We start from the raw sequence: 27,821 nt of genomic DNA on the forward strand, positions 1-27,821 counted from the left end.
TGTTTTGTGTGCAGTCGTGGTGCTCAGTCCAAGGTGCTGGGTTTCAGTAATATGGGACAGTGTTCTGCTCTGTGTTTATTTGATGGTTTGGATAGAGAGCTACCATAACATTTAAATACATTGTTATGTTATTTAAAATGCATATATTGCTTCAATTGTCAATGGATGCTTCTGTTCACATCGCAGTGTATGGTGATTTCTGTGATCTGCTCAGCTATACAAAAGAAAAAATCATAAATGTACATTTCATAAATATCCTCAGGTAATTTTAACTGAGGCTTTAAAAACAATTCCTCAGTTAAAAAATGTTCATCCGTCCATCTAGCTATGTGGAGAAATCATGTCTGGGAAGTACTGAAATTTGAAAAACAAGCATCCTAAATCCAATAGGTAAGGAAATGTCTGCCTTAGCAGGCATGCCAGCATTCAGCAGTGCTGAGGACATGTGGCAGGCTATGTAGCAAGTATGAGAATGATCTGACTGGTTTGTGTTGGAGATTTTTGGTTTTGCCCTGTGTACCTCTGAGTGTATTTTTTGCTCCTGTCACTTTTTAAATGTGTGTCCCTTACATTTAAATGGTATAATTGAATTCTTCTACCACACTGTTGTAAGTATGGAATAACTCTGTTGACATCAGTAGCAATATTCAAAACAAACAGAATTTGTCCCTCTGGTATTAGATATAATCTCATAAGAACCTCTGTGGACAATTAGGATTTATTGCTATCAGCTGCACCTAACATTATTGCTTAAATGCAAAATACTTTTGTAATTATATATATGAAATAACCTGTGTTTGTGTGTGCAGTTTATTTGAAAATCAATTGCAATCAATCAAATGTTGTGATTTTGCACTGATTTCTGGCTGTGCCTGTTTAGTGTCTGAGTCCCATCTCCTCACCTTGCTTTTGTGATTTGGGATGCAGAGAGGCTGGTGGAGGCTGTCAGTGCAGGGGCTGTTGTGCCTTTGCAGTAGCTCCCTGTGAGTGCAGCTGTGTGGTGCTGATGGTGTGGCTGAGTGTGAGCAGTGCAGAGCCCACTGAGAGCTCTGCTGAGTTGGCTGCTCTGTGCAACAGTAAATGTTTGTGACAGCTTGTTTGCTGAATCCTTCCTGCCTGCATATGGCACATCAGAGCTCACTTGTTAGCAGATTATCCATTGTGCCTTGATGGTAAAACAGGATACTTCCAGCCTGGCTTTGGAGCTGTCCTAGGCAGGGTTGTGCTGGGTGGGATCCCAGATTAGTTGGGAAGTGCACACAGACAAGAAGGGGGAAATGAGCACAGCAAACAGTAGAGATTCCAGTGTTCTTGTGATCTCTGAGAGTGTTTATTGTGAATATAAAACTGCTGTGAAACAGCTGATCAGTTCTATAATGGAACATCATTAAATATTCTTCAAATTTCTAGCCGAAAAACAACCTTTAAGGGCATGTGGAACAATTATTTCCTGGGGATCATTAGCTTAATTCCCATATTTTTAAGGCTGGACTGGTCAGAAAATGTGGGTTGTTTTAGACATTAGTATTTTGAACATCAGTTTTAGAACATAAGAAAGTTTTACCCTTTTACCCTCATGATTTGAAGAGGAAAGTCAGAATTTTTTCCCCAAGACTGTGAGAAAGAGGAGCCTGTAATTGGGATATAATCTGTAGTCCTCCTTACTTATGATAATATGCAAAAGAATAGAGAGCAAAAAACATAGTGGAGTTTTTCTGTGAAGAATTATATTCTGCTGGTGGTGACACACATTTTAGACTTGTAATACGTTGAAGGATTGTAAAAATCTAAATCAAAGGTTCAATATGCAGTAAATTGAAAATTAGTTAACCTCCTTGTGTTGTTTTGGAGATGGGATGGGTATTTTTAGGAAAAGCAGAACGAAGAGTGAAAGATTAAAAAGTATTTTACTTATAAAGAGGAAGGTAAGGATGTGCATTTTAGATCATCTCATTTCCTTTCTAATGCAAATCTGATTCTTTGATTATTCACTTATTTATTCTCATACAAAAGGTAGAAATTATGACATGTTGGGAATGTAGGCATTTTTTATACTGCTATAATAATGTAACTATTGCACTCCTTTCATCTGTTGGTGTAAAAGGATTTCAAGAAAAAATAATTTTGAATAGAATTAATTAAGGGATTCTTAAAGTCCTAAGCTTAGTGTAACTGCAGTTCTTTAAAGCAGAAAAACAAGAGAGAAAACAAATAATGCCCCTTGAGCAGATGCTTATTCACGTAGGATAAGTAGTCTTTGATTTTGGAGAGGTGGTGTGACTTGCAGTTGGAAACCTTGATTTATCGTGTCGTTATTTATATCTGCAATAAATGAGGAATAAGCATAAAACATGAAAAGGAAAATTAAGTATTAGGCTCGTTCTCTTGCTATTTTATTTACATGAAATAGGCATTTTTTAATGGTGTGTTGCTGTGCCTTTTGTTGACCATATCTGTACGCCAGGTCTGTCTGCTTGTTTCCATTGGCTTGTCATGTTCACTAATTAGGGAACTGCTGCATGATTCACCTTGTTAATTAGAGGGACTTGCACACAAAGGCCCTTCGGGCAGTGCGAAAGAAGAGCCTAGCACTAGTGCCCTGAGAAAGCTACAGCCTGTGAAGTAATTCTTCTCATCTACCTTCTATTTTTTATTTGAAATGAATAAATCATTGAGATTTTCCTTGTGGAGTGAGAATGCAAGAATTCACATCTTTGTAAGATGTAAATTATATGTGATCAATAGAAGGGGATGACTACTGTATTGTACTTACAAGATTCCCTAATTTACTACTTGTCACAGTGTCTGAGAAATTGCTTGAAATATTTTGTCCCCACACTGTGGTGCGTTGTTCCCTTGATCTGCAGCACAAATGAGCAGTGGCGGTTTTGCTATAGTTAAATCTAAAATAGAAAAGATGTAGATTATTTAAATTCAAGCTTGTTTTGCATCCCCAGTGGAACTTCCATTTTACAAGTGAACCCCCAGCACCACCCCCACAACTTTTAAGGGGAAGAAGGGGGTGGGCGTGTGGCTATTTTTGTTCCCCGTGTTCTGCTGTGCCTCGAACATCACTTGCCAGCAGAGTAGCACACTTGCTGTATTGTGTATTCTTTAGTTGAATATAGTTTCAGAATAAATTAAATTTGTTTTTGTCATGTCACTTAGACTTGATCAAACCACAATCCAGGCTGCAGAAGAGGATATTGAGTTAAAAGTGCACAACCAGTCGCTACACTGCACATTTCCCATCTGTTCATGACACTTCCGACATTAACTCCAATGCCATTCTCTCTAACTATTTGATTAAAATTACTTATTACAGCCAAATGATTTTTAGTAGATTGCTACATTTGCCTCATTTCCTCAAATGAGGCTGGCAGTTTCAAGATGCAGATTTCCCATAAGAATGCTAGAGGACTGGTATCAAAATCTGGGCATTTTCTTTTGGAATAATCTAGTTACTAAAGCCTCTTACTAGAATTTCTGATTAACTGCTATTTTAAATGCACTTAAAATTTCTGCTATTCTGAAGTTTGTGCTAATGGCATATAGCCAGAGAAATTTTACCAAAAAATAGAAATACTAATTTGGGAAAAATGGGGAAAATGGTTTAGGCTGACATGAGATTTTATGGTGTGAAATAACTGTCACTGTTCACTTCCAGGAAGATGAGATCTTCCTGTGTGCCTCAGTCTTTAGCTGGCTCCATTGATAGGACAGCCAAGAACTTCCTTCATCTTCTTGGTGCAATTCTGGTTTACTGGTGTCTAATTAATTCAGATTTCAAGTGTGTGCCACAGATGGACAGAAATAAAAGTAACAAAAGGTCGTGCTCTGCTTGAAACCCCTGGTGCACAGAGAAGATGGTGCAGATAAAATTCCTGATCAGACTCCCTAACACTAACACAAAATTGCAGCAGCCATGGAGAATTCTCACCATCCAAATGCTGTTGTATGGGAGATTCTTTAGAGGGTGTTTCCAAAAAAGTTCATGGATACTTCACCCTGTGAAAAGCAGAGCAGTTGGTTCATGTTCTAGTCCAACGTTGAGCACGGTGTTACAGTGGGCAGCACAGCCTTTGGGAGTTACTGCTTGCACTCCTATTTTCCAGTGCATGATTTTTAAAAAGCAAACTCTTTGTTGAGTGCCCTCCCATATGCCAGTGTTTCTATCAGTTGTCCCAAAGCCACAGCTCAACAGGTTTCCTGCTCTTATTGCTTCAGTCTGTAACTCTAGACATGACCAACTTCCACACAGGCTTTCATTGTGTTTTATATTCCCTGATCTTGGTTAAAGCATCAGTTTGAGTCCTCACTTCAGGGGGAAAGGAGAAGGTCCTAGAAATCTGGGGAGGATATTTAGATGAAAAATCTGGGAAAATACTTGATCCTATCCTTCGTGCCAGGCCCTGGGAGTGAGGATGTTCCATTGGGTGCTCCTGAACTGGGGAGCCCCAGAGTAAAACCACTGAGCTCCTGGGCTCGTGTTCTTGAAGTCATCCTGCTGTGTCCTTTGAAGAGCAGCTTGGGAAGATTTGTGATAGTCCATAGCTGCCTTGCTCCAAAATAAAATTAAGACATAATAACAAAAGGACAGATCTTGGGGAATTGTTCAGCGTTTTTTTTCTGCTCTCACTCCAATAAGCTGCCAGCTCTTGTAGTGCTGGTCCTGCCCAGGTCTGTGCCTCAGAAACCCTCGATGGCTCAAATGGGCTTTGCTCCAGTTTGGTTTGGCAAATCTGCCACACACTCTTACAGGACCTAACAAATATAAAAGTTTCAAACAGATGTGTCTCCAGCCTAGCATAGGAGAGCCTGGAACTGGTGCTACTGGAGATAAATTGTTTGAGGAATAATATAACCAAAACCAGAGAATTTGTACTGCAGCTCAAACAACAGATTCTGAGGAGTAAAGGAATGTAGTGATTGAAGTTACTAGAAGGACAAAAAAATCCATTGTTGTAGAACTCAGAGGTGTTTGAGGAATATCTTCCTTAAGTATTTATTATACCCTGTGTTACTCTAGATAGGAATATGTAGCTTAAGAAATAGCTGGACTGTTGCAGAAATAAATGGGTTTAAATTAGCAAATAATTAAATAATAGCACATTGTATTTGGAAAATAAAAAAATGCGACCCAGTATGTTAAAAAATTGCAAGAGTTTAAAATCAAATCTCAAATTCTTCATGCTTTTGATTTTTTATAAATTATAAGTCAGCTGTTAAGGATACTTCCAAGAAAATTAAACCTGTGACTCTTATACACACACATATATATACATATACATATACACACATATATACACACACACGTATATATACACATATATATACACACATATATGTATAAAAGTTCAGACAGTATGTGGTCTTGAGTAGTAAGGGGATAAAATTATAGATATAAGGATAATTGTTTTAAAAATCCCATTTAACTGTGTAATGCACAAGACTGGGGAATATTACAATTCAGGCTTTTATTTGAGGGAAAAATAAAAATGAAAGGCAGGATGCACCTGGCATTTTCTGTATCAGAGTTTGACACATTGTCTTGAAAGTAATAGGGCACGTCTAAATGGAAAATTTGAGTAAACTTGTAAAACATAATGAAATTAGATGTAATAAACAGAAATGTCTGTTGTAGGAAGGATGCTTGGTCCAAAGTACCCCAGTTAAGATTCCAGAACTGTGTTCAGATGCTCATTATTTTGAGAAACAGTCATCTTGAGGCTGAAACATTCCCAGCTTGGTCTTTGCCCAGGGTGATTTTTTTCCCAATGCTATGCAATAATTTTCAACCGCCGTTAAAAGTGTGTGGGTAAGAAAAAAAGAAGAAACTCCCCCCACCAAAACCCAACAGACAAACATCTTTCAGAGTAAAGAAAAATCTTGATCTAGTTCAAATAGCTGTGCAGCCATTGCAAGGGACAGCTGGAGCTTTTCCTGACTTGTGGGAGGACACTTGTGAAGGAGCAGCATCCAGCTCTGCACTGAAGAAAAGGAGATACAATTTGTCAGAGCCGTGCATGTTTAAGTCCCACAGAATGTGTTTGGTGTATGAGCTGCTGTTACACAGGTGAATCCTCTCTGGTGTGGCATTTTTGCAGTGCCTGTTGTACTCTCTGCAGTATTGGAGCAGTTCCTTAGCAGTGGAGCTGTGCTGACCCTGAGAGGTTTCAGCACACACAGACCTGCTGCACACACGAGCTTTGCAAGGCTCCCTGAAATTCCCTGAGACACCCATCCTTCCTCATCACTGTCCTGGACTTCTTGAGGTTCTGGCCAACATTTTTAATGAGTTTCATTTTTAATTGCACCTTCTGTTGCAGGCTTCTTAGGACATGTGTAATGGTTCTGCATTTCAGGCACTCCTCAGCAGAAAAGGTGTTTTTCCAGGGGGTATAATCACTGTCTCAGACTGATAGATATATGTTACAGAACCATCAATTAAGACAAGTTTTTCTCAGCATATGACCCTGTTATCAGGAATTGAGCCATCCATTGCAAACAGAATTAGGAGGGATTTCTATGGATGCCTATTGGCTAGAAATCAATGCTTAGATCATTGTTTATATGATCTTGCATTCATCAAACATTTCTGCCTTTTAGCACCCTCCATTGCCAGCTTCCTGCTCAGGGGTCACTGCTGCTTGTCTTCAGCCATGAATGCTGTTGATATTTATAGTTTCTGTGGTGCTGGGAGCCTCCTCTCATTTCTTCTTAGGTGATATTTCTGAATTAAGCTGGGAATTGTAAGTAGATAAAATGTAGATCCTGGTGGGCTGAGTTGGCTCTGTGGCTACAGAAACTTACTTTTACAATTTGGCTTTTATTACCTTATCAAATCCTGTATTGGCAGCATTTTAACATATATGGCTACTTCCTTAAGCTCTTTCTTCTTTATCTTCACAATCATCTCTGTGTCTCTGTCACTGGGTTCTTTTCCTTCTAGGCCAGAAATATCCCTGAATTTTGCCCGTAGGCACAGAAACACCTCCTTGACCTTTCTGTCTCTCATGTGATGCCTTTAATTTTTGAAGGCATTTTTATGTAGACTAGAATTTTTAAGAGTTCCAGCCATCATCTTACTTTCTGATCATATAGAAGGAAATTTCTCTTAGTCCTTAGCAGCTCCAGCTCATACCCATATTTTATCTACATCTCTGCTTTAGACAAAGCTCATTTCTGTTTGCCTGGGTTTTTCCTGACAAATAAGTGCATTTTTGGTTTTTGGAAATTACTGAACCTAGCTTTTTAAAATGTAATGTTGATACTTCACATAGACATATGGCTGTCTTGCTTGTGGCATATGGCTCGTGGCACTTCTTTCTTAAATACCTAAATGTATCATAACAAATAATGATCTACAGAAAACAAACTAAAATTTTAGAATTTCTGTGGTTAGCTGCACTTCAGTAAAGTGGTGAAATCGTGTTCTTTGTGTGGTTTTAATGCTGTGCCACCATCACAGTGCTTTGTTCTTATGGAGTACTTTTCATCAAATGAGAGACCTCCCAGTAAGAAAATGGCATGCTAAAAATGCACTTGGATTTGATAAGGAGCAAGGAACGATATCTCATTTGTAAGCATTTTTCTGGTATAATATATTGGAATATTTGTCTGTGTTTTAGATAAATATTTTTACTTTCAAAAAAGTTAATTGTTATTAATGAGTGTGGTTCTGAATTGAAGCATTGCTTTCTTCCCAGAGGGCAGAAATTTTAATATGCTATTGATAAGTATACCCATATTAGTTGTGATAAAAGCAAGGTAAAGGAAGATTTTGCATCAGCAGCCCAATATGAAAATGAGAGTGTGAATGAATGCAACTATCAAACGATTGCATCTTGTTGGTTGATGTAGTGAGCTGGATTCATTTCTGGTAAATCATTTTAAGTAACAGGAGATTATTTTATCAGGATGTACAGATAGTAACAGGTGCTTCATTTATTTAAACATCCAGAAATTAGTAACTGGTTGAGTTAGAAGATAAACTGTGTTGTAATAACAGGCTGCTCTGTTAACTTTAAAATATAATTCATCATGTAAAGTAAGAAGCTTAAGTAGCTTTAGTTTTACTGGTACTTCTAAGAGTAATTTCAGAACACTGAAGATGGTGACGTGCAATTCATGTTATTCTTAGTGCTGAAAATTCAGAGGGTGATTTCTGTGGAACCAGGTAAGCAAAACTGGTTGCAAAGTCATTTCCACTTGACACAGAGAATGTGATTCCAGAGTGCACTGGGGGAAGGAGCCTCCACAGGCCAGGGTGTGCACTTGGTGTCTGGTGCAGTCTCCCCTCTTGAACCAAAGCCAAGATAACACTTTTTAAAAACATTCTTTTAAACAGAGATTGCAACTGGGGATAATATTTTTCATGATGGGTAAGAGAGAGACTGGTGCAGGTAATCTGATGTAGGCTATGAAAAAATAGAAGTATGTGACTTGGAGAAAAGATCAAGTGGGGTTAGGGATATGAAGAAGCCAACAATGGTGGTGTGTTAAAGGGTGGTCTGGGATGTTTAATAAGGTCTTGTCAAATGTCTTGCTAGTAAGTATCCATAAACTGCAAAGATGTTTTCTTGTAAGCAGCTTGATGGTTAATAGTGTGCAGAGATGCTCTCCTGTCAGCTGGAATACACTGACCTCTGCAGGATGAGGGCCTCTGTTGGGAACCAGTGTCAGGATCATAACTCTTCTGATTATTTTTAAATGTAATTTTATGATTCTCTGCTTTCAGATGAGCTTTAAAGAAAACCTAAAAAACCACCAGTGATAATTTATAAAAGATTGTTGAGAATTTGTGCAATGCAGAATTTATCAAGTATTTTCAGCACTTCAGCTGCTGTGTTATAAAACATCAGGATACTGTGATCTCACTGATGGTGTGTTTGATGTATTAGAAATTTTTTGATCAGCATTCATGAAGGTTACATAAGGTTATTCTTTCCTGCTGTAGTTTACCACGGTGTGTGCTGTTAAACCAGTATCAGAAACTGTATTGTGATTTTTGTCTGGATCTTTTGTACCTGGCAGCATATTCCTTATTTGTATTAAAGTAATGTCTATTCAGCCCTCTGGGCCTTGATGATAAGTGAGGCACACAGTGGAGGAGGATCCTCGTCTGGAGAGCCTATAGCAGACTTAGACAAGCTGGGTGATGTGGGGTGAGAGACACGGGGAGGTGAGGAACCAAGTCTTACCAGTATTTACCCAGTGTGGGTAGAACAGAGCCCAGCTCCTTTGGCTCTGTCTCTTGAGCCAGGTGTCCTGTCAGCTAGTGGAAAATCTTGTGCATTTATCAAAATTAGTATGTGATATCAAAAACCGTCTTTAGTTTCTCCCACTGATTAAAAAAGGACAAAGAACCTAAGGAATAGATGAGTGCAAACCTTTCTGCAGACTCTTGAAGTTATTCCATATTTTCCTGGTAAAACAGCACCAGTTTGCAGGTTTCAAAGTGAGGGCAAGATTTATCCCACTAAGGGAACTTTAGAGAAATGGCATGTTTTGCTTTACAATTTACATGTGCAAAAAGCCCAACAAGAGGCACTGTGTGCTGATATTCCACGTGGAAATAACCAGGGTATGGTGTAGTACAGGTAGCACAGAGAGCTAAGTAAGGTTCCTGTGGGTTTGAAAATGGTGGCTTTGGATAGGATACTGATACAATATTCATATAACCTTTGCATGATACCAGTTATCTATCAGACTGTATTTCTGATCTGCACCTCCCAGGAAACGAATACTTACTCCAGTGCAAAATTTCTTATTCTGCAAAGCTTGACAACTTCGTCTGAGATCACTCTAAGCCAGTTGGCCCTTGCTTAAATATTCATCAGACTTCTGATAATTGTGATAACCCTTGTAGGCTGGCAAGCAAGGCAAATTAGCAAAAAGATGATTGATCTTTTTTTATATGCAGTTTTATCTTCAACCTTTCCTGGATATATGTTATACTATAGTAATAATTTCTTCTCTAAGGTATTTGCCAGTATCTGGATTTGCACATCTATTTACAGTTGCCTTGAAGCCTCATAATTACAATACAGCTGAAATGTCCATTTTCTTTCCCTGACTACAAATAGGGATCAATCGAATTTTAAATGACTGCTTAGGGGCTAGCTTCCGATCATGACCTTTGTAAATGATTAGAGCTCACCACTGTTGCTATCTACCTTGAAAGGGTAAGCGGGCAGCTCTGTCTAACTGGCATTTAATCTGGAAGAGAGCCAAAGATATTTGAGCTAAAAACCTAATATGAGTTGGCAAAGAGAAGTATGTATAGACCTTTGCACTATTATTTAGATATTGTTCTGCGTTTCTTTTTTGTATTTAGGGAATTCTTTTTTCCTGTAGATGAGATATATGTATTTTTAGATAATGTTATATTGAAGTTATGATAATAAAATATATAGCATGGAAGTGGGAAAAATGGGGTTTCAAACTTTAAATGACTGAATTCAATTTTCTGAAGGATGAGAAAATAAAGAATGGTTTGGTTTGGAAGGGATTTTTGAGATAATCTTGTTCACCCCTTGCCATGAGCAGGGACACCTTCTTGTGTCCTGTCCAAGGTTGCTCCAAGCCCTGTCCAGCCTTGGACACTCCTGGGGTGGGGCAGCCACAGCTTCTCTGGGCAGCCTGTGCCAGGAACTCAGCACCCTCCCAGGGAAGGATTTTTTCCTTGTGTCTAATCCAAAAACACACTCTTTCAGTTTGAAGCCATTCCCTCATGTCCTGTCACTGCAGACCCTTGTCCAAAGTCCCTCTCTGTCTTTCTTGTCAGCTCCCTTTAGGCACAGGAAAGTCACAGTGGGGTCTTCCTGGGGCCTTCTGTTCTCCAGGCTGAACATTCCCAGTTCCAGCTCGCTGGAAGTTGCTGAGGCTGCCCTTGGTCCCAGTGTCTGCATCATGGACAGAGATGGGAAAGGTGCTGGTGCTGGTTGACAGCATGAGCATGAGCCCAGGTGTGCCCAGGTGGGCAAGAGGCCAATGGCACCTGGGCTGTGTCAGCAGCAGTGTGGGCAGCAGGAGCAGGGCAGTGCCTGCCCCTCTGTGCTGGGCACACCTCGAGCTGTGTCCAGCTTTGGTGCCACTCCCTTGCTGCCTCCAGTTCCTTGGTGCTGCCCTCCAGGGGCACTCTGGGCCACCTGCCAGCCCTCTGGGCCACCTGCCAGCCCTGCCCTGGCTCTGAGCCTGTGCTGGGCTTGGCACCATGAACTGGAGCTTGTGACCAAAGGTGCTGAGACACAGTGCTTGGTCACTGTGTATCGACTGCTGAATGAATCACCTGAGAGCTGCACTAAAGACAAGGTGTGAGGTGGATCTGGGCACAGGTACATGGAGAAAAGAGACTCTACACTGGCACTTTAATGCTTAAACCTCCTTTCCTGGTAACGTTGGTTGAGATAATTCAGGCCCTGCTTGTGTGTACAGATCATGTGTGGGGAATGGCTGAGACACTTCTATCTCTACTTGTCAGTTCAGTTCCATTTTAATGAAGAATTGTGCCTGTATCATGCAATGTTTTTATTACCACCACTGAATTTCTCAGTGTTGTTCTGTGCACTGCTGCTGAAGTGGGAACAAGAGTGACATCCGTGGGATTAGAAAAAACCCATAATATCTCAGTTTATGGATAGATTTTGCAAACCCAAAGTTTTGAGATTAATAAGAATTATTGCTAAGAGTTATGAATGCTTTTATCTAATTAAAATAATATATTGTGCTGCCTAATCAATTATTCTTCTGTGATATTGATCAGAGTATTTATTAAAATATTAGTGTTCCTGGGAAGATGACACTTATTAACACTCTGAAAGAATTACACAGTTTATAGTGAATATGCAGCCTTGCCTCTCTTCTGGCCACAGCCTTTTCTCCTATTTTCTATAGCGTGCTATATTGTTACATAATTCAGCTTAGCAGTTGCTTCAAACTAGTCAAATGTATTCTTACCTAAAGCCTAAGCCCAGAAAGCACTGGTAAATTTAGTTTGTAAAGGTTTTTTGTCAGCATTACCTTTGGCTAGCATTTAGATGGAGATATTTTATTAACTTAGATTTTTTTTTAAGAAAACATTAAGTATGTTTGAAATATTCAAAATAAATATAAGATTAAAAAATGAGGTTTTTTAAAGATTTGAATTGGTATTTACATTACTCTCATAAGTCTTAAACTAGAGAAGTGCAGTTAGTATATAGTACTTGCTAAGGCAGTTTTTAGTGAAAAGGATGGTGTTTTTGGAAACAGTTGAGATATTTGGAAGCAGAAATCCTGTGAAAAGTCATGAGAACTTCAGTACTTCATTATTCCTCTATAAATAGTACTCTATTCTAGTACTCTAGTACTATAGTACTCTATAAAATAGTACTGGGAGCAGTAAAATGCTCTCGGGGATTGCTCATGTGTGACTTGTACCTCACGCTTGCAGGTCTGAATGTGGCTATGGCAGGAGAATAAAAGCTAAAGAGAGTTCTTTCCTGTGTGACAGATGCAGCAGCAGGAGCTTGCCCAGATGAGGCAGAGGGATGCCAACCTGACAGCCCTGGCAGCCATCGGTCCCCGCAAGAAACGGAGGCTGGATGCACCCGGCCTGCTCAGCATAGGAGGAGAGGTAAGTGTGCACCCCGAGCCAGGGACACGAAATGACTCCTTCAGAACCTCCCAGGAACAGCTGGAGCTGCTGCTGCTCTCAGGGGACTGTGTCATTTGCAAATGCACATCAGCACCGGGAGCCCAGCTTGTCTTGCCACAGTTAACACAGCATCCCCTTTTAGTTGTATTTTCAAGTGTGAACTTTCAGCAGATAATTAAGAATATTTTTAAAATTGTTAAATGCAAAGTGTAGGTCTTAAACTGTTCACTGCTTTTTATGTCTGTTTTCTCCTCTGCATAATCTGAAAAAAACCCAAAAAGAATAGGGAATGGGGAAGTATCTGAGAAACCATAACTATAGTCTTGCTAACAATTTGAACCAAAAGCTTGTAGTAATTCCAGCGTGAGTTTATGATAAATGTGTCCAAACTTCTTCCAGAACGTCAAGGTGTCCCTCAGCACTGCAAAGATGAGTTTATAATCATGCTGAATTGTAATTTCCATAAGGATGCTGTGCTCTAGAAATAGGATCAGATTCATTAGCATGATCCTCCTGTTATTTTAAGTGGAGAAGTAGCTGTACTACACAATAAATGCAAAGTTGTCAGAAGGCCGATGTGTATCAGGCCAGGTGGAGAGGCAGGGTGATGTGGTTGCAGTGCTGTGGGTGGCTCTGTGAGAGCACTGTGCTGTTCAGTGCAGATACACTTGGGCTGCTTCTCCTGCTGCTGAGTCTGCCCACGCAGTGGAGTCAGAGGAATTCTCCCCATTACATGCCTGTTCTGAGGAAAATGCAAACATTTTGTTTTGAATAACTGAACTAACAGTTTTGGCTCAGACATTTGACTGTCTAAATGCCAGGCATTTCCAAAGGCCTTTTTGTTTCCCATTTTGGAATAGCTTTTATCGACTTCTCTCTCTTTTTGTGTGCTAAGATTAGTGCTAGGGAATTAGCTGGGCTAGGAACAGAAGTGGATGTTGTTTATATTCTAAAATTGACTTAGGACTTCAGATACGTAGGAGGTGTTTCTGTTGCTGGTAAAATTAGTTTCAGACCGTGGAGTTTCCCAGGTTTTGTGTTGTCCTGTTATTTCCTTTCTTTCAGTCTCCCTCCTTTATCTTACATTCAGTAAAGAATTCTGTTCTCCTCCACATGCACCTGTAACAAATCTCACCACAACAGGCCAAAGAAACTTCCACTAGAAGCTCAGCTGAGTGGTCGTAACTTTGGTTTTCCCTCATTTAAAAATAATTTGAACCTTCTAATAATACATGAATCTCTTCAGATTTTAATACTCCACCAAAGGAATGCTTTCTCCTAAGGAACAGAATTTAATTTTGTCTATTGTCCCTTTAAAAAAATTATTCTTTTGTAAGTACTAATAATTTGATGAACAAAATTATGGTCATCTTCAGTGAGTGAAGCATTTTAATCAGAGCTCTATATCTGAATGGATTATCATGAACAGCTTCTCTCTCTCTCTCTAGAAGCTTCTTGTTCTCTTGCTACAGTGCTTCAAGGAAAAATAAAGGTCTGGGGCAAATTCCAAAGGCTTCTAGATGTTTTTGCTTCCTTTTGCTGCTCTCCTAGCCCAAATTTTGCTGAACAACTGTATTGTTCAATTGGCAAACTGTCCTTGAAGTTTTTGCCGATCCATGGATTTCCTGGAGCCATGGATTGTGTGCCAGTTCAGCTGGAATTGCTGCCATCCCTCCTCTCCTAGCTTCTAACCATCCTGGCCAGCTCATAGACATGGCTGGCTGGAAGCTGATTTCGAGGTCTTGGAAACTGTATCTGCATTATTCCATGTCTTTTGTAAGGAACAGCACCTAAAGTACTGTAGAAGCTGTGTCTCACTGCCTTGGCTCCTAGAAACTCCCTTTCTGCTATTCTTCTGAGATTATTCGGGCTGCTAATGCAGAAATTAACTCAACTCCTCCAAAATGTTTCACTGTAAAAAGGTACTGGAATTTTGTATTATCTCTTCTTTGGGTTTCTGGGGATTATAAACATCATTCTGATTCTGTGTTCTATGGTACCAACACCCCCTTAGCCCAGTTCCACCTTCAAATATCCGACCTCCTCTGTGGTGACACTCATTTCTCCCAGCAATTTCTAAGCTGCTTAAAGCCCTTGCTACTGATAATCTCTGCTTGCAAGGTCTGACTTGGCCAGAGCTTTTTTTGCCTGCCCTTTTTTTTTTGATCAAAATACCCAGTTTTTGCATTGAAGTTGCTATCCTCCTCACTAACCTTTTCTGACTTAGGTGCCTGCTTTTGTTGCAGCTGGGGACCCTGCATGTTTACTGATCCAAAGAGATGTCATTTACAAATCCTGCCACCCTGGCATGTTCCTTTTCTTTTCCCTTTTCTGAACTAACTCTTGTTTGACACTTGACTTAGTTGCATTGGCCATTTTTCAGTGAGCAGTGCTGGATTTCAGTCCAGCTTCCTGGTTTAACAGAAATACTAACAATTTTTTTTTAATCGGATCTTTTTAGTAATACTCTTTTCATCTGAGCAGGAGGTTTATTTAGGAGTAGTGATGGATATTCTATTTAAGACAAGAAGTTGATGGAAAAGATTAGTATTTCTGTATTTAAGAACTGTTTGTTGCTTAGAGAGAAATAGTTCTACAGTTTTTGGAAATATGAAAAAGCTTGTGTTAATAACTGTAAGTATTTTCTACCAGCACTTTATTTAAGAGTATTTTCTTGAAACTTGTTCTCTGTCTCACATCACGTTGCCAGAGCTCATTTGGACTTCTTTGCTCGCTTTCAAGCCATAGCTAAATAGACCTCTTTTTTTGGATGGCAGGATTATTATAAATTATCAAGACCAGGCCCATCAATTGTCTTTCCTGGACTAGTACAGCTAATTTTTTTTTTACTACTTTTACCTGGGGACATGGAAGATCAGCAGTCTTGGAGTGAGGTTGTTACTGCATGTTTTTTGTTTTTAATTTGCTTCTATATGCAACCATATAAAAAATGCCTTTCCAAAACATGGGAAAAATATTTTGTAGAACATGATGAGCAGGGGCTGAGTGTTCCCAAATAACACTGCTGCCAGGTGAGTGACTGGTTTGACCATGAGTACAGAGTGGCTGGGCTAATGTCACTGTGACCCCTGTCCCAATCCCTGCCTTCCTGCCCCTTTTGCTTGGCCCTGGCTCTTGTACCCATCTCCATTTGATAAATAGGAAGAAGACTGATATAACAGTAAACAGTAAAAAGTGAATAGTTCCTGCTCTGCTTGTTGAAGTAGTTTGGCCTAGAGCCCAGTGAACACTGCAAAAGGAACTTACAACCAGAGACAGCAAATGTGAGATCACCTGCACTTCATTCACTTCCTTTTTAGTACCTTTTGTGTGTGCTCATATTTGAGATGATCTGCTAGAAACACAGCTGTCTCTGTAGCAGCCAGCAGCTCATCAGTAATTCAGCCTGCTTATTATTATAATGTGGTTTAGATCAAGAGTGAAGGAGGAGAGGTAAAGAGAAGTGAGCTACCTTTGGAAGGATTCAGCTTCTCTGCCTGGCAGAGTTGAAAACACTGCATTTGCAGAATTTTTTAGGAGTTTTCCATTTCTTTAGTAATATTAGACAAAAATTATTGGAAAATATCTTCTGAAGTCACAGCTTTTTGAGATTTAGCACGTGATTATCCAATTTGCTATTTAAGGACCCTGGCCCACATGATGTGTTCAGCAGCAGTGCTGCCCAGGTCTGATCTGTCCTGTGCTGCTCTTGTGGCACTCAGCAGTGGGTGACACAAGCAGGTTACAACGTTCAGGACAGCAAGCACTGAAGTTCTTCAGTTAGCATCCCTAATGTCAGATTAAATAAAAGGTTTGGGTTGCTTTTGTTTACCTTAGTTACTTTTTGATTGATTTTGAATCTGTTCAGTTCACATTTTTCGTGTTTGTTTTTTTTTTTTTCTTGAATTATAAGCCTTTTAAGAGTTAGCATTAAAATGTTGGTTTGTTTATGAAATAGATATTTTCATGTAATTGTAGGAGTTAAGGCTTTAAAAAAGTATTAGCCATCACAAGACTAGGTCAGGTATCTTTACAAGCTAAATACTTGAATACTGCTAAGGTGGCATGAATGCTGAATTTGCATATTTTCAAGTCCCTCATTTCTTATTATGGAATTAGTGTAGAGGTTAAATACAAGTATCTTTCTCTATTTAATAGTAATAATTAAATAATCAGGCTTTTCATTAAGATCTATGGCTAGTATCCCAAAATACATAAATACAGAGTATATGTTTGAAATATCTGAGGGTATAATTTGTTTAAATATCAAGTGAAAGCCCTCTCCTGGTACTTGCTGGCACAGATGGTTTTTGAATACTGAGCTTCCAAAGGCAGCTTCAGGGCTAGTTCAGTGAATCACCACTTATTGAAGACAGTCATTTTAGGGATAAGAAAAAGCCCTCTTCCTCACACAGCAGAAGAGCAGTCATCTTAAGAATATTCAGCAAACTATCCCAAACACCATCTTTCAAAATGTGCAGGACCATATGTTGGGCCAGTGCTCGAGGGAGATCTGATACTGTGTGTTTTCTCATCCAGTATATTCCAGCCATTATATTAGTCAAGAAAGATAATGTTCTTGCAGACGTGGAAAGTCCCAAAACTAACAGTTAAAACAGAGATGTTTTGTGTAGAGAAAAGCTAATTACTGAAGTGATTGTGAGATGTATTTTGGGTACGAGGCACCACATTTTTTAATTAAATTAATCTTTCAGATGGTATAATTTGAGTATTTTAAAGTTGCTTTCATGTTTAGGTTTTGTACAAAACATGATTAAGATTCTGGTTTAAGACTTGGAAATCTGTGTTGTACCAGAGGCAGACAAAGAGAAGTTACTAAATATTGCTCTCTATTAGATCTTTATACTTTTAGTAACTCCTGATTTCTAAGTGGAAATATAAGGATGGGTTCAGTATTATGTGGGAAGCACTTGGGTATGAGCTATAGTTAGAAAAAAGTCCTTTTGACTGAAGTGTCTTTTGGGTATGCAGTACTGAACGTGATTCGTTTCACCATTTCAGCTGACATTCTCACTTCATGCTTGGGTTATCCACGGACATTTCAGCAACACCTGCAATTATTCCTCAAATCCATTGTCAATATTGTAACAATATTAAGAAGAAATCAGGATAGTAGGTAATTTTCCCTTTTGAATGGGTTAGACATGAGCTGTCTCTTGGAAAACCTGGCTTTGTTTCCTTCTTTCTTGCCCTTTTAAACCATAAGAGATGTGTAGTGTGTCCTGCAGAAGTCTCTGTTACTGGAGGGTTGTGCTTTGGCTTCTGTCCAAAGTTTCTACTCAGTGAATATCTCCCACTTTAGAAGGTCATGAATCAGCCAATATGTGAGGCATAACTGCTCTTGACAGACCCAAAAGAACTAGGAGCAAGGAACAGTCTTTTATTTTGGGGAACAACACCAATCATCAGCATTGCCATTCTCTGAGTAAATCTTTGGGCTGTTCCCTCACCTTTCTGGAACTAAAGTTTATTTTATGGCATCTACTTTCAAAGATCCTTGGAACAACTTGTTCAACAGCTCAAGTATCAGCTTGGTCTTCCTGCTGGATGGTCAACTCTTGATAAATAACTTTTTGTTTAAGGTGGTCAAGATATATTTAGAAAGACTGGAATCTAAAGGCCCTTTATACTGGTTAAGCTTGAGTTATAGGAAAGATACAATGGAGCAGAACATCTTTTATAAGCATTTATGGATCAAGAAGTGAAAGTTGCTTTTTGTGCTTTTTAAGCCTGTAGACTAAGAGCAGAACAGGAGGAATTTTTATGATTTGTTGTGTCATTACCTTTTCAAGCACTCTTTGCTCCATGTCTCACTGATATGATAAAATGCAGTGTTCTCTCACACCCGTTTTGGTGTAGGATGTCACTGCTGCTGACAGTTATGATTTCATTTGAGGTATCACAAAACTGTTACTTAAATTTATGGGTTTAAATTTTCAAGGAGACAAAAGAAAGGAGTCTGCCCTTATATTTTTTTAATGGAATTACATGCATACTACTTTATAAATCTTTGAAACTCTCAAGTTTGGTTTCGACTTCTCTTTGACATCTGTTTTGTTTTACTTCCTGTTTTCAAAATCAAATAAATGTTAAAATAATTCACCATAAACATGTTGATATCTGTTTCAAAATCAGTATTTTGAAACACTCTATAGATGTTATCCTAATTAGTAATTGCACCTTTGTTCCTTATTCTTAAATGAATGAGATTTCAATTTAAAAATCAATTGCCTCAGTGATGAGTTTTCATTTTTAAAAATTTAATTCAAACTGTCATGATGAACACAAACTGTTTTTTTTTTTTTTTAGAATTCTGGTTTTATTTTGTGAAACAAAACTTGTAAACATCACTCTAATGCTTCTTTACAGACTTAGCAGTAAAACTAGGAGGACGTTGAAGATGATGGATAATGCAATGTTTACATTGCTGATTAATAATTGTAACTGGGAGTGAATGTGTGGAAATACATTTCTGTGCCTGTTGCAAACAGGCAGGAATACAGACAGTGGGTCAGGAGGCAGTAGAACATTTTTGCATGGATTTCAGTTCACAGGAGGAAAAAGCCAGGCAGCAATGCAAGAAAATAGCAAGTGGGCTCTGTGCCAGGAAAAACTTTCTTTTTTACTAGTAGAACAGGTTTGCATGCTGTGTGTATTCCTTTGATCTATGGAATACAAAATACTCTGACAGAGGTTCAATGGTATTAATAATTTTTCCTTATTGGCCAAGACAAATTTGATTTTTACTTCATTTGGAGATGGAAGTTGGTCCCACCTGACTGCATGATGTTGATGTAGCATGCAGGAGGAGACCATCAGAGCATTTTTTTTCTCTGCTTCTCAAAGGTTTCTACTGCATTTTTACTCAAATAGTGTTTTGTTCTTTTTTTTTTTTCTTAATAGAAATAGAAATCCTCCTCCTTGGTTACAAAAAAAAAAAATTACCACATTTTTGAAAAGAAAATGGTATCGATATGGTAATAATAAATACAGTTGTTTTATTTATGGATATGTTGTAAATACAGTGTGTGCAGCTTATTAGCGTGGAAAATGAGAACTTGGCACAAAGACGTCTGAGCAGCTCCGAGTTCATCCATTATTTGTCAATCCCCATGGAGCTCTGCTGCTATTCCTGGCAAGGTTGTGTTTTCCTTGCAAAAGGCAGCTACCTTGAGGATGTGTGGGGACAGGGTGAGTTTGTGTTTTGGGGTTTTTTGGGAGTTGGTTTTGGGTTGAGTTTTTCTGTGTTTTCAGTTGTCTTCTCTCTGCCTTCCTGATTTTCAGACACTGATGGATAGAATCTATTTTGCAGTCTCTGTTTTTCTGATGGTTATAATTACAGATTTTTTCCTTCTTCTAGCTAAGTAAAACTGGTAAGACTTAGAGAAAATGTGGAAGGGTCTAGCAGAGGATTTATCCATTGACTTTAGAAGGTAAGGACCAATTTTAGACAATTTTAGATGTCAGTGAAAATAATTTTTAAAACCTGACCAGAAAATTTTCAAGGTGTAACTTTTCAACCTGTACATGGAAAGATTCATACCTGTATCTTAAGGTGGCAATGTTTCCCATTTAAGTAATTCTTCCCTAGAGCAGTCAGATGAATCATCAAATAGATTCATTTCCTTCTGCTTCGATCCTGTTCAGTGCTAGGTAAATTTTGTGGCATATTCTATTTCCTTTTTGTCTAAAAAACCTTTTTTACTGAAGTCAAAGTTTGGGAAAAGTCTAAAGAACTTAAAATGTATTAAGATGCACATTTTTGCATTTTTTCAGCTAATTCTTTTATAGGCAGTCAAGTAATGTGTTGGTCCTACAGAGAGTGATAATTAGGCATTTAACATTTTGAGTTCACCCTGGGCCTTTGGGCAAACAGTCTTGAACTTCAGGGAAATCTGGTTGCCAGCTTGTAAAGTAAACACCCTACCTAGAAGTGCTGAGCAGAATTGTTATTTTACCTGCTGTCAATGGCAGAACCAAGCCATTGTCCAAGCTGTGTGTCCCTGTGGTGGGGATTAAACTCCAAATAAGCCACTCCACTCTCCCCTGCTTCCAGTGAGAGAAGGATGAAGGCAGAGAATGTGGGATGACATAACAATTTACTGAAAACAAACAGCACTGGGATAGGAAATGCACAGGAACAGAACAATATCCATAGCAGAAGGCACAAAAGAGCAGGAGATTTACAAAAAAAATGAGTTCTCCATTTCAGAACAGGACCTGTCCCTGTGGCTCAGCCATGACACCACACAGGCTGTTCCCAGGACAAAGCCAAGGTGGTGGTGCTCCCACTGCTCCCACAGTGGCGTTTTGTGTCCCTGAGGCAGCAGCAGCAGTGATGGACAAACCCAGCAGGAGCTGGATGGGCCACCAGGCTCTGCCTGCTGTGGCCAGCAGGGCTCGGCTCCATTCTCTGCTCAGAGCTGCACCCCCTGCCCCACCGTGTCCTGCTGGGCACTGGCAGCTCCAGCAACTTCCCTGGGCAAGGAGCTCAGCAAAACCCCACAACTCCGGTGGATGGCTGTCGCTGTTGGGTGGATATCATGTACAAAGGGATGCACTACACTTCAGAAGGCTCATATCTGTTTGTTATAGCAGCCAGCTGCCTTTTATACCCTCTACAAACTTTACACTTTATTCATTGGTTACAATAGAGCAACATAATGTCCATTGGTGCAAAGCAGTCTCCACCACTGATTTTCATAAAACTTTTCTAAAAATACTTTTCGCAGCTGCAGGTTTCTTCTTATCTCCTTCTTCTCTTCTCAGTCTCCATACCAATGGCCTTGGTAAAATTCCTTTCAGAAACAAACCTCATCCACGAACTCTCTCTGGCTCACAGACCAGCTCTAAGCCCCTTCCACATATGGCCACATTTTCTTCCCCCCAGAAGCCACATCCCAAGTGAGGATGTGAGTGATACAGAATAGCAATGGCCATGCCCCCCCCCCTGCATCCTACAGCTCAATGTGGTCTGTTGATAAAAAAGTATAAGTTCTTGATTTAAAAAGAAAACAAAACAAAAGCCCAACAGATCAACATTTCATTCAGAACTTGCTGTCTTTTTATGTGTTCAAAAAATTAGCCCTTCATTTTCAGTAGTTCAATCGAAAACACGCTAGTGTGTAAGAAAGAGAAATGAAAACAGGCCTTTCCTGGTTTCCTTTTACCATGTGCAAATCTTCCAAGGTTTTACTGTAAGTCACAATGCTTTTCTGAGTGTTTAATGTGTGCATATTATATGTATATCTGTGCACAGAATTTGAAGGCACATCCCTATTACAGGTTTTAAGTGATGTCATCATGAATGACACAATATCAGCAGTTTGTGGTGTAGGCAAATTTATTTTGATCAACTTTGCTGTTCAGGGAACATGATGCATTTTAATCCCTGTGATCTGTTCTAAGTATTTTGAGCAAATACTTGTTTAATTTGGAAAGGAATGCTCACCCTTCTTTTACATGTGTTGACCAGTCTCCTACTGTGCACACTCCTCCTTCAGAATCTGGCTGAAATTTGCCAATGATAAAATTCCAAGGTGGAGCTCAAATATTTAAATTTTGAACTGAAACGAGCTTTTCAGCTTTGTTTAAAACTGTTCCCAGATAATGGAACAGTGTGCTTTGCACATCCTTCCTTTGTAGGAGTGATGGCAAAGTGGGTCCTGTTTGGCCACATTCATGAGAAGTTGAGCGTTGGAGCTCCAGACCTGCAAGGACATGTGCACATGCTTAACTTTAGGCAGAGTGGTGAGTTTGTTTGAAGTCAGTAATGTGCCTCGTGTAGAACATTAATTACCTGCAATAAGCTTTTGTTGAAGCCCTGTGCTCCTGTCAATCTCCCTGCATTTCCCACTGCATGAGCTCGGTTTTGCTAATCCCTATCTGGTTCTGGTGTAGGAAAACACTTTATTTTCTCTATTTGCTTCTATAGTAAACCCAGGGGTTTCTTTCTAGAAATGGTCATAGTGTGTGCTTTTGGAAAGTCTCGTGCTGTTTGACCGTGGAAGTGTTTGGGACTAATCAGTGTGTGTTAAATGCAGGTTTATGAAGTTCTTGATGAGTCTTGGATGTTACAGGCAGTATTTTGCTTTCAAAGAAATAATACAGTAAAAATAGCTAATAGTGGGATCTTCGTCTTGGTCTTCCTTTTGTTACATACTCTGTTCTAGTGAATGACTAGGAAAAAAGGGGGTTTTTGTTTTTGTTTTGCCTGGAGTCAAACAGGAGCATGCTGGTTAAAGGGATTCTGTGGGGGCTGGAGAGGGCCTGAGGGAACTCAGAGAGACATCTACCACCAGCAGCTTGTCTGTTCTAGCTAATTATAGCTGGGGTACTGTTTACTTTAGTGGTGTACTCCTTATTTATTAGTTACTTGGTTACTGCTTGCCTTCAAGTTACAGGCTGGCAGCCAGTTCCTGCAGGGGAGGTGCAATAGGGAGGGAAGGGCATCAGGCAGAACTGCTGCTCCCTGACCTTGGCAGCATTTCTTATGCTGGTGGAGTTTGGGGTTTTTTTTTTTTTAATACTGGCAGCCCGAGAGATGGTCAAAAAGAGAAGTTAAAAAATAGCGACAACTTAAGGAAATTTTTTACCATCTAGGAGGACTGTGGTGATAGAATTATCATGAATGTCTCCAAGACTTATAAGTCAGAAGGAGGTTTTTTTTTCCCTCCCTTTCCTTCTGTCTTTGGAGAAAAGTTTTGGTTTTTTGGCCTATATGAAGTTACAGTGATTTGCATAAAATTATGGTCATTATAGATTTTTAACTGGTGTGAGTTTGTGGGATTCTGGAGTTTTAATGGTTTTGCTAATGAGTTACAAGATCACTTTTCCAAGCCTGACTGAATATACACACAGACATTTCACAGAGTTAACTAAAACTAAGTTAAATTATTACAAAACTTGGATGTGGAAACCATAGGTCACTTAGGAGTTCCAGTCCTTAAGAGTCAGACTTCTGGGCCATTGAATCACTTTGGGAATTCCTACCCTACCTCACCCTCCAACTGTCCTGATGAGTTTTGAGCTGACCTGTGAATGAGGTGTCTGAAGGAGGTAATGCAGTAGACCTATTTTCACTGGCTTTTGTTATTCTTTTTGTAGTATTCTCAGTATAATAATTATCTCAGCAAACAAAAGGGCAGTGAACAACAGTGTTGTATGGGAAGGCAAATGAGGAGAATTATGAGGTTTTCTGCAGCTGTGTTTGAGAAAGTAGAAGGTATCATAAATACTGATTTCTGTGCTGTAGCAGCATGAAAATAATGTTGGCCCATGCTATAGTTTTATCAAGAAAAGGGATAATTCTCCAGGCTTTTTGAGCATGACACTCCCTTGCAAAGATAGAAACCTAACACGAGCTGAACATCTGTATGATGCACCAATTAATGAACAATTTAGAAGAATCTCTGCCAGGAGAATGAGCAAAAAGTTCCATAAAAAAGGCAAGGTTTCTATCTCTAAAGGAGAAGGTAAGGAATACAAGGAGCACAACAGGTTAAACAGCCTTGGCCAAAGAAGTGAGTACCCCTAGGCAGACCAGCATCTCTAATCAGTGATAGTGGTATGAGCTCTGAGGGGAGGGAAGTTCAGCCTGGTGCTCTCATGTAACATTAAAAAGGACAAGCAGTCTGTCAGGGGAAACAGTCATTGGTGTGGGATTTCTTCTCTTGATCAAAAAGACAGCAGCACTGTAGCCTGCTTTATCTATAGGGGAGGTGTTGGCACAGGGCATTTTTTTTCCCAGGCCATATCACTGGCCTGTGCAACATTTTTCCTAATCCATAAAAGAAACCACCTGCATTTCTCTCGTTTGCAGGCTTTTGTTAATCCCTCCATTTTCTCTTTTTATTTTGTTTTCATTTTTATGCTATTACAGTTTTTTAAAAAGCAACTTTAAGAGACATCTTTACAAAGCAAAAAATGAGCTACATCTAATGGACTTGAAAAATTGCCTATTGCTTGTCTCCAAAGCCAAAATTACTTTTCTCATCTCTGTAAGTAATTTCTATGAATAGCATTCAGTTTCAGTACAGTGAAGCTCAATTAAAGGAGGGAAGAGGAAACAAAGAGCACTCCACACAAGTCCTGCCCCTGGACAGCCATAGTTGTGTTGCATTTTGGTAAAACTTAATGTTGCCACAAAATTCTTTTAGCAAAAGGTTTTATCTTCAGCTGTGTAGCTACAGTGAGATGGGATAAATTTGATACTGCTGATTTAGCTTTTACCTTCCTGAGTAACAGAACAATGAAGAACTGCAGGTACTGTTCCCTGGTATTCTTGTCAGCTGTGCAGGTAGTTAAAGTAGTAATATTAGCCAGTGGTGTTAAAAGCAAACATACATCAAGATTTGAAGTATTCTTTTCATAATATTTCTTTTTTATTTACTTCAAGAAGTACTATGAGCCTGAATCTTCAATTAGTTGTTTCTTAATATTGTGAAATGTTCCTTATTTTAAGGAGCTTAACTGTACTGGGACATGTTCTGTGGCTTCTCCTGGTTGAGGACAAGAAGTAGTACAACAGGTGATTTGATTTTGATTCCACCACAGATCATTAATGTTCAGTTTTAAGTGTCCAAATCACTTAAGCAATAGTACATTATTTTAGAGAAAAAAAATTCCTAATGAAGAACATCTGGAGTAAAGTCTTAAAGTATGGGCTGGAGTCAGCTGTTTGTCCTGTCTCTGGTCTCTCCATAACCACATCTGGATGTGTACATTGTGTATTTCAGTGTGAGTCTGCCCAATCTGCAGCAATTAATGGACATTACAAATGTTTAATGAGCATTTTAATGCTTTTCACTTGATATTTTTGATAGGTACCGAAGACTCCAATGTTCCAAGTGGCTTCAGAATTCTCTACCTTGATCTATTTTGTGGCCCATGAGTAGATGTTATTCACATATACTATTTATTTTAGCTATAGTGATTAATACGTCAGTCTGACCTATTGGGGTTTCTTTTCTACAGTGCCATATATAAAAAAATGTAATGTAATCCATAATTCAGCTTGTGCAGCCTGTGTTGGGCTGTAAATCCTGGTTGGTCTGCAGTCAATTGCATTTCTTATATTAGTTCTACTGGGATACAAGATTTTGTGGGCTTCATACAACTTCTAAAAAGTTATATATTGCCTTTTATTCTGGTGGTGATGAAGACCAATTACTTTTTAACATAATTTTCTATATTTCAGCCCTCACTCTCTAGGTATTATATACTGCTGTGGTAAATGTATTAAGTTGTACTGAGTGTGTGGGTGGGAGATAGCAAAGCTGTGTTTCTTCTTGTGTAACTGTTTCCAACTACAGATTCTAAAAAATTAGGTTTTTGATTGTCATATTTAAATAATGAATTTAGCCTAAGCCTTCTAATTTCAAAATAATTTTTTAATGAGGCAGTATCATCTGTAACTTCTGAGTTATTTAAGTAGTGCATATACTGAGATTCTTTTTTTTTTTTTTAATTAAATGTGTAATCCTATAAACCTTAACAATAACTATAGTTTTTAAGAGTTTCAGGGGGGCATTTTTATCTCCAGCATTCAGTTGGTTTATGTAAGTGGCTCCTTTATGAAAACTTTTTGCTGAATTTCTGAACAACTTTTCTATGGAAGAAGACCCAAGAGCAGCTCATGAGTGGCTCCCTGAGCCCCTCCCTGACCAGACAAAGGTTCTGCCCTGGCTCTGCTGGGGTGGGTGTCCCATTAATGCCCTGAAGCCTCTGTGAAAAACGAGGTTCACTTTCCTGGTGGATTTTAGAAGGTTTAATAAAAGACAATAAGAGACAAACAATAAAGCAAAAGTTTCTATTGGCTGGGTGCCTGGCATTCAGCCAAGAGCAGCCCTTAAATCCATCAGCCCCTTGCATGTTCATAGACCTATCAGACATTTTCAAACTTTTCTGTAAACTATTGCCCATATTCCAGGAACTGTTTTACATGGCCACTCTTTCAGTCCACCTTTTTAGAGCGTGTGTGATTTTTGGCTGTGGTTTTAATTTCTTTTTTTCATCAGTCATAGTTTGGGCTGTGGTGTTCAGTGTGCACAGACAGTGGGTGCTGGTGGCTGCTGTGTCAGTAGCAGTGTCTTCACTGGCTGTTATCCAGCCAGGGCACTTCATTACTGCAGACACTTTATCAGCCTGTGCTACTGCTAAAGAAAACTATACCTTAAAAACCATTTCAACACCACACATATGGCATCCACCCTAATATTTGTGAAGAGCCAATACCATAATATGGATTTATAACATCCCTTCCTGCCCAGACAAAGGCAATGCCCTGCTCTGCTGGGATGGGTGTCCCATCAGGCAGACACCCTGAGCTGGGTGCCATTAATCCCCACAGCCACTCACACTCTGCTTGCACTGGAGCCACCCCAGTGCTCAGACCTGACAGCCAGCCCCAGCCTGCACCCCAGAGCAAACCCTGCACCTGCCTGGGCTGTGCCCTTTATTGGGAATTGCTCTCCCAGGTCTGCTCACAGGACACTTCTGGCTGCCTGTGCTGGATTGTCCTGACGTCTGGAATACAGATCCGTGAGAAGCATGTCATGTTACCAGAGCACTACAACAGTCATTCTTTGTCTCAGATGATGGGGGGATTGCAGCACACAGGGTAATTCGTGTTGACAGTAGGAACTTGCAGATAGGCAGGCTAAAATGGTGAAATCATTATAGAAATTTATTTAACTGGTTGAGTGGCCATAGCAGATTGGTTGAGCCAGCCAAATCTGAAGACTGTGAGAGAGGTTTCTGCCCTAGTGCATTTTTTTTTTAAAGGTGAATTTTTGGCTGGTTTATATATATCCTTGGAACATACATTTTTAAGTCTTTGAATATTTATACTAATAGCAAGGTTAATAGTAATTGATAAAATATTAAGTGTATCTTTTCATCTCTGTTCAGACATACAAAAGCTGTTTTCATGGTTAAATTTTGAGGAAAATATTGAAAAGAAGGCAGTCATATAATTGAAAATAAATCCATTGAAATTTTCTTTACATTTCATTCTCTTTAGAAGAATGTGTTAGCAAGGTAGTGAATAATACAGTTTCACAACTTTTTCTAATTAATTCACAAAACATTTTTCGATTACTTGTTATTCTGTGGTTTTAAATCTCTTACCTGTGACAAAAATCAGCTTTATTTACAGAAA

The 27,821-nt window shown here is 39.2% G+C and overlaps 1 protein-coding gene across 1 annotated transcript in view; it reads left to right on the plus strand.

The window, feature by feature from the left end:
- LOC106856498 (transcription initiation factor TFIID subunit 4-like) overlaps nt 1–27,821 on the plus strand; it is a 145,795-nt gene that overhangs the window by 87,895 nt on the left and 30,079 nt on the right. Inside the window, exon 14 of the mRNA XM_088171815.1 lies at nt 12,497–12,619. Within this exon, the coding sequence (XP_088027941.1) occupies nt 12,497–12,619 (123 nt within the window). The remainder of the gene's footprint in view (nt 1–12,496; nt 12,620–27,821) is intronic.

Source organism: Sturnus vulgaris, chromosome 12 (assembly GCF_052056855.1).
Source record: "Sturnus vulgaris isolate bStuVul1 chromosome 12, bStuVul1.hap1, whole genome shotgun sequence".
In the NCBI taxonomy this organism is placed as follows: domain Eukaryota; kingdom Metazoa; phylum Chordata; class Aves; order Passeriformes; family Sturnidae; genus Sturnus; species Sturnus vulgaris.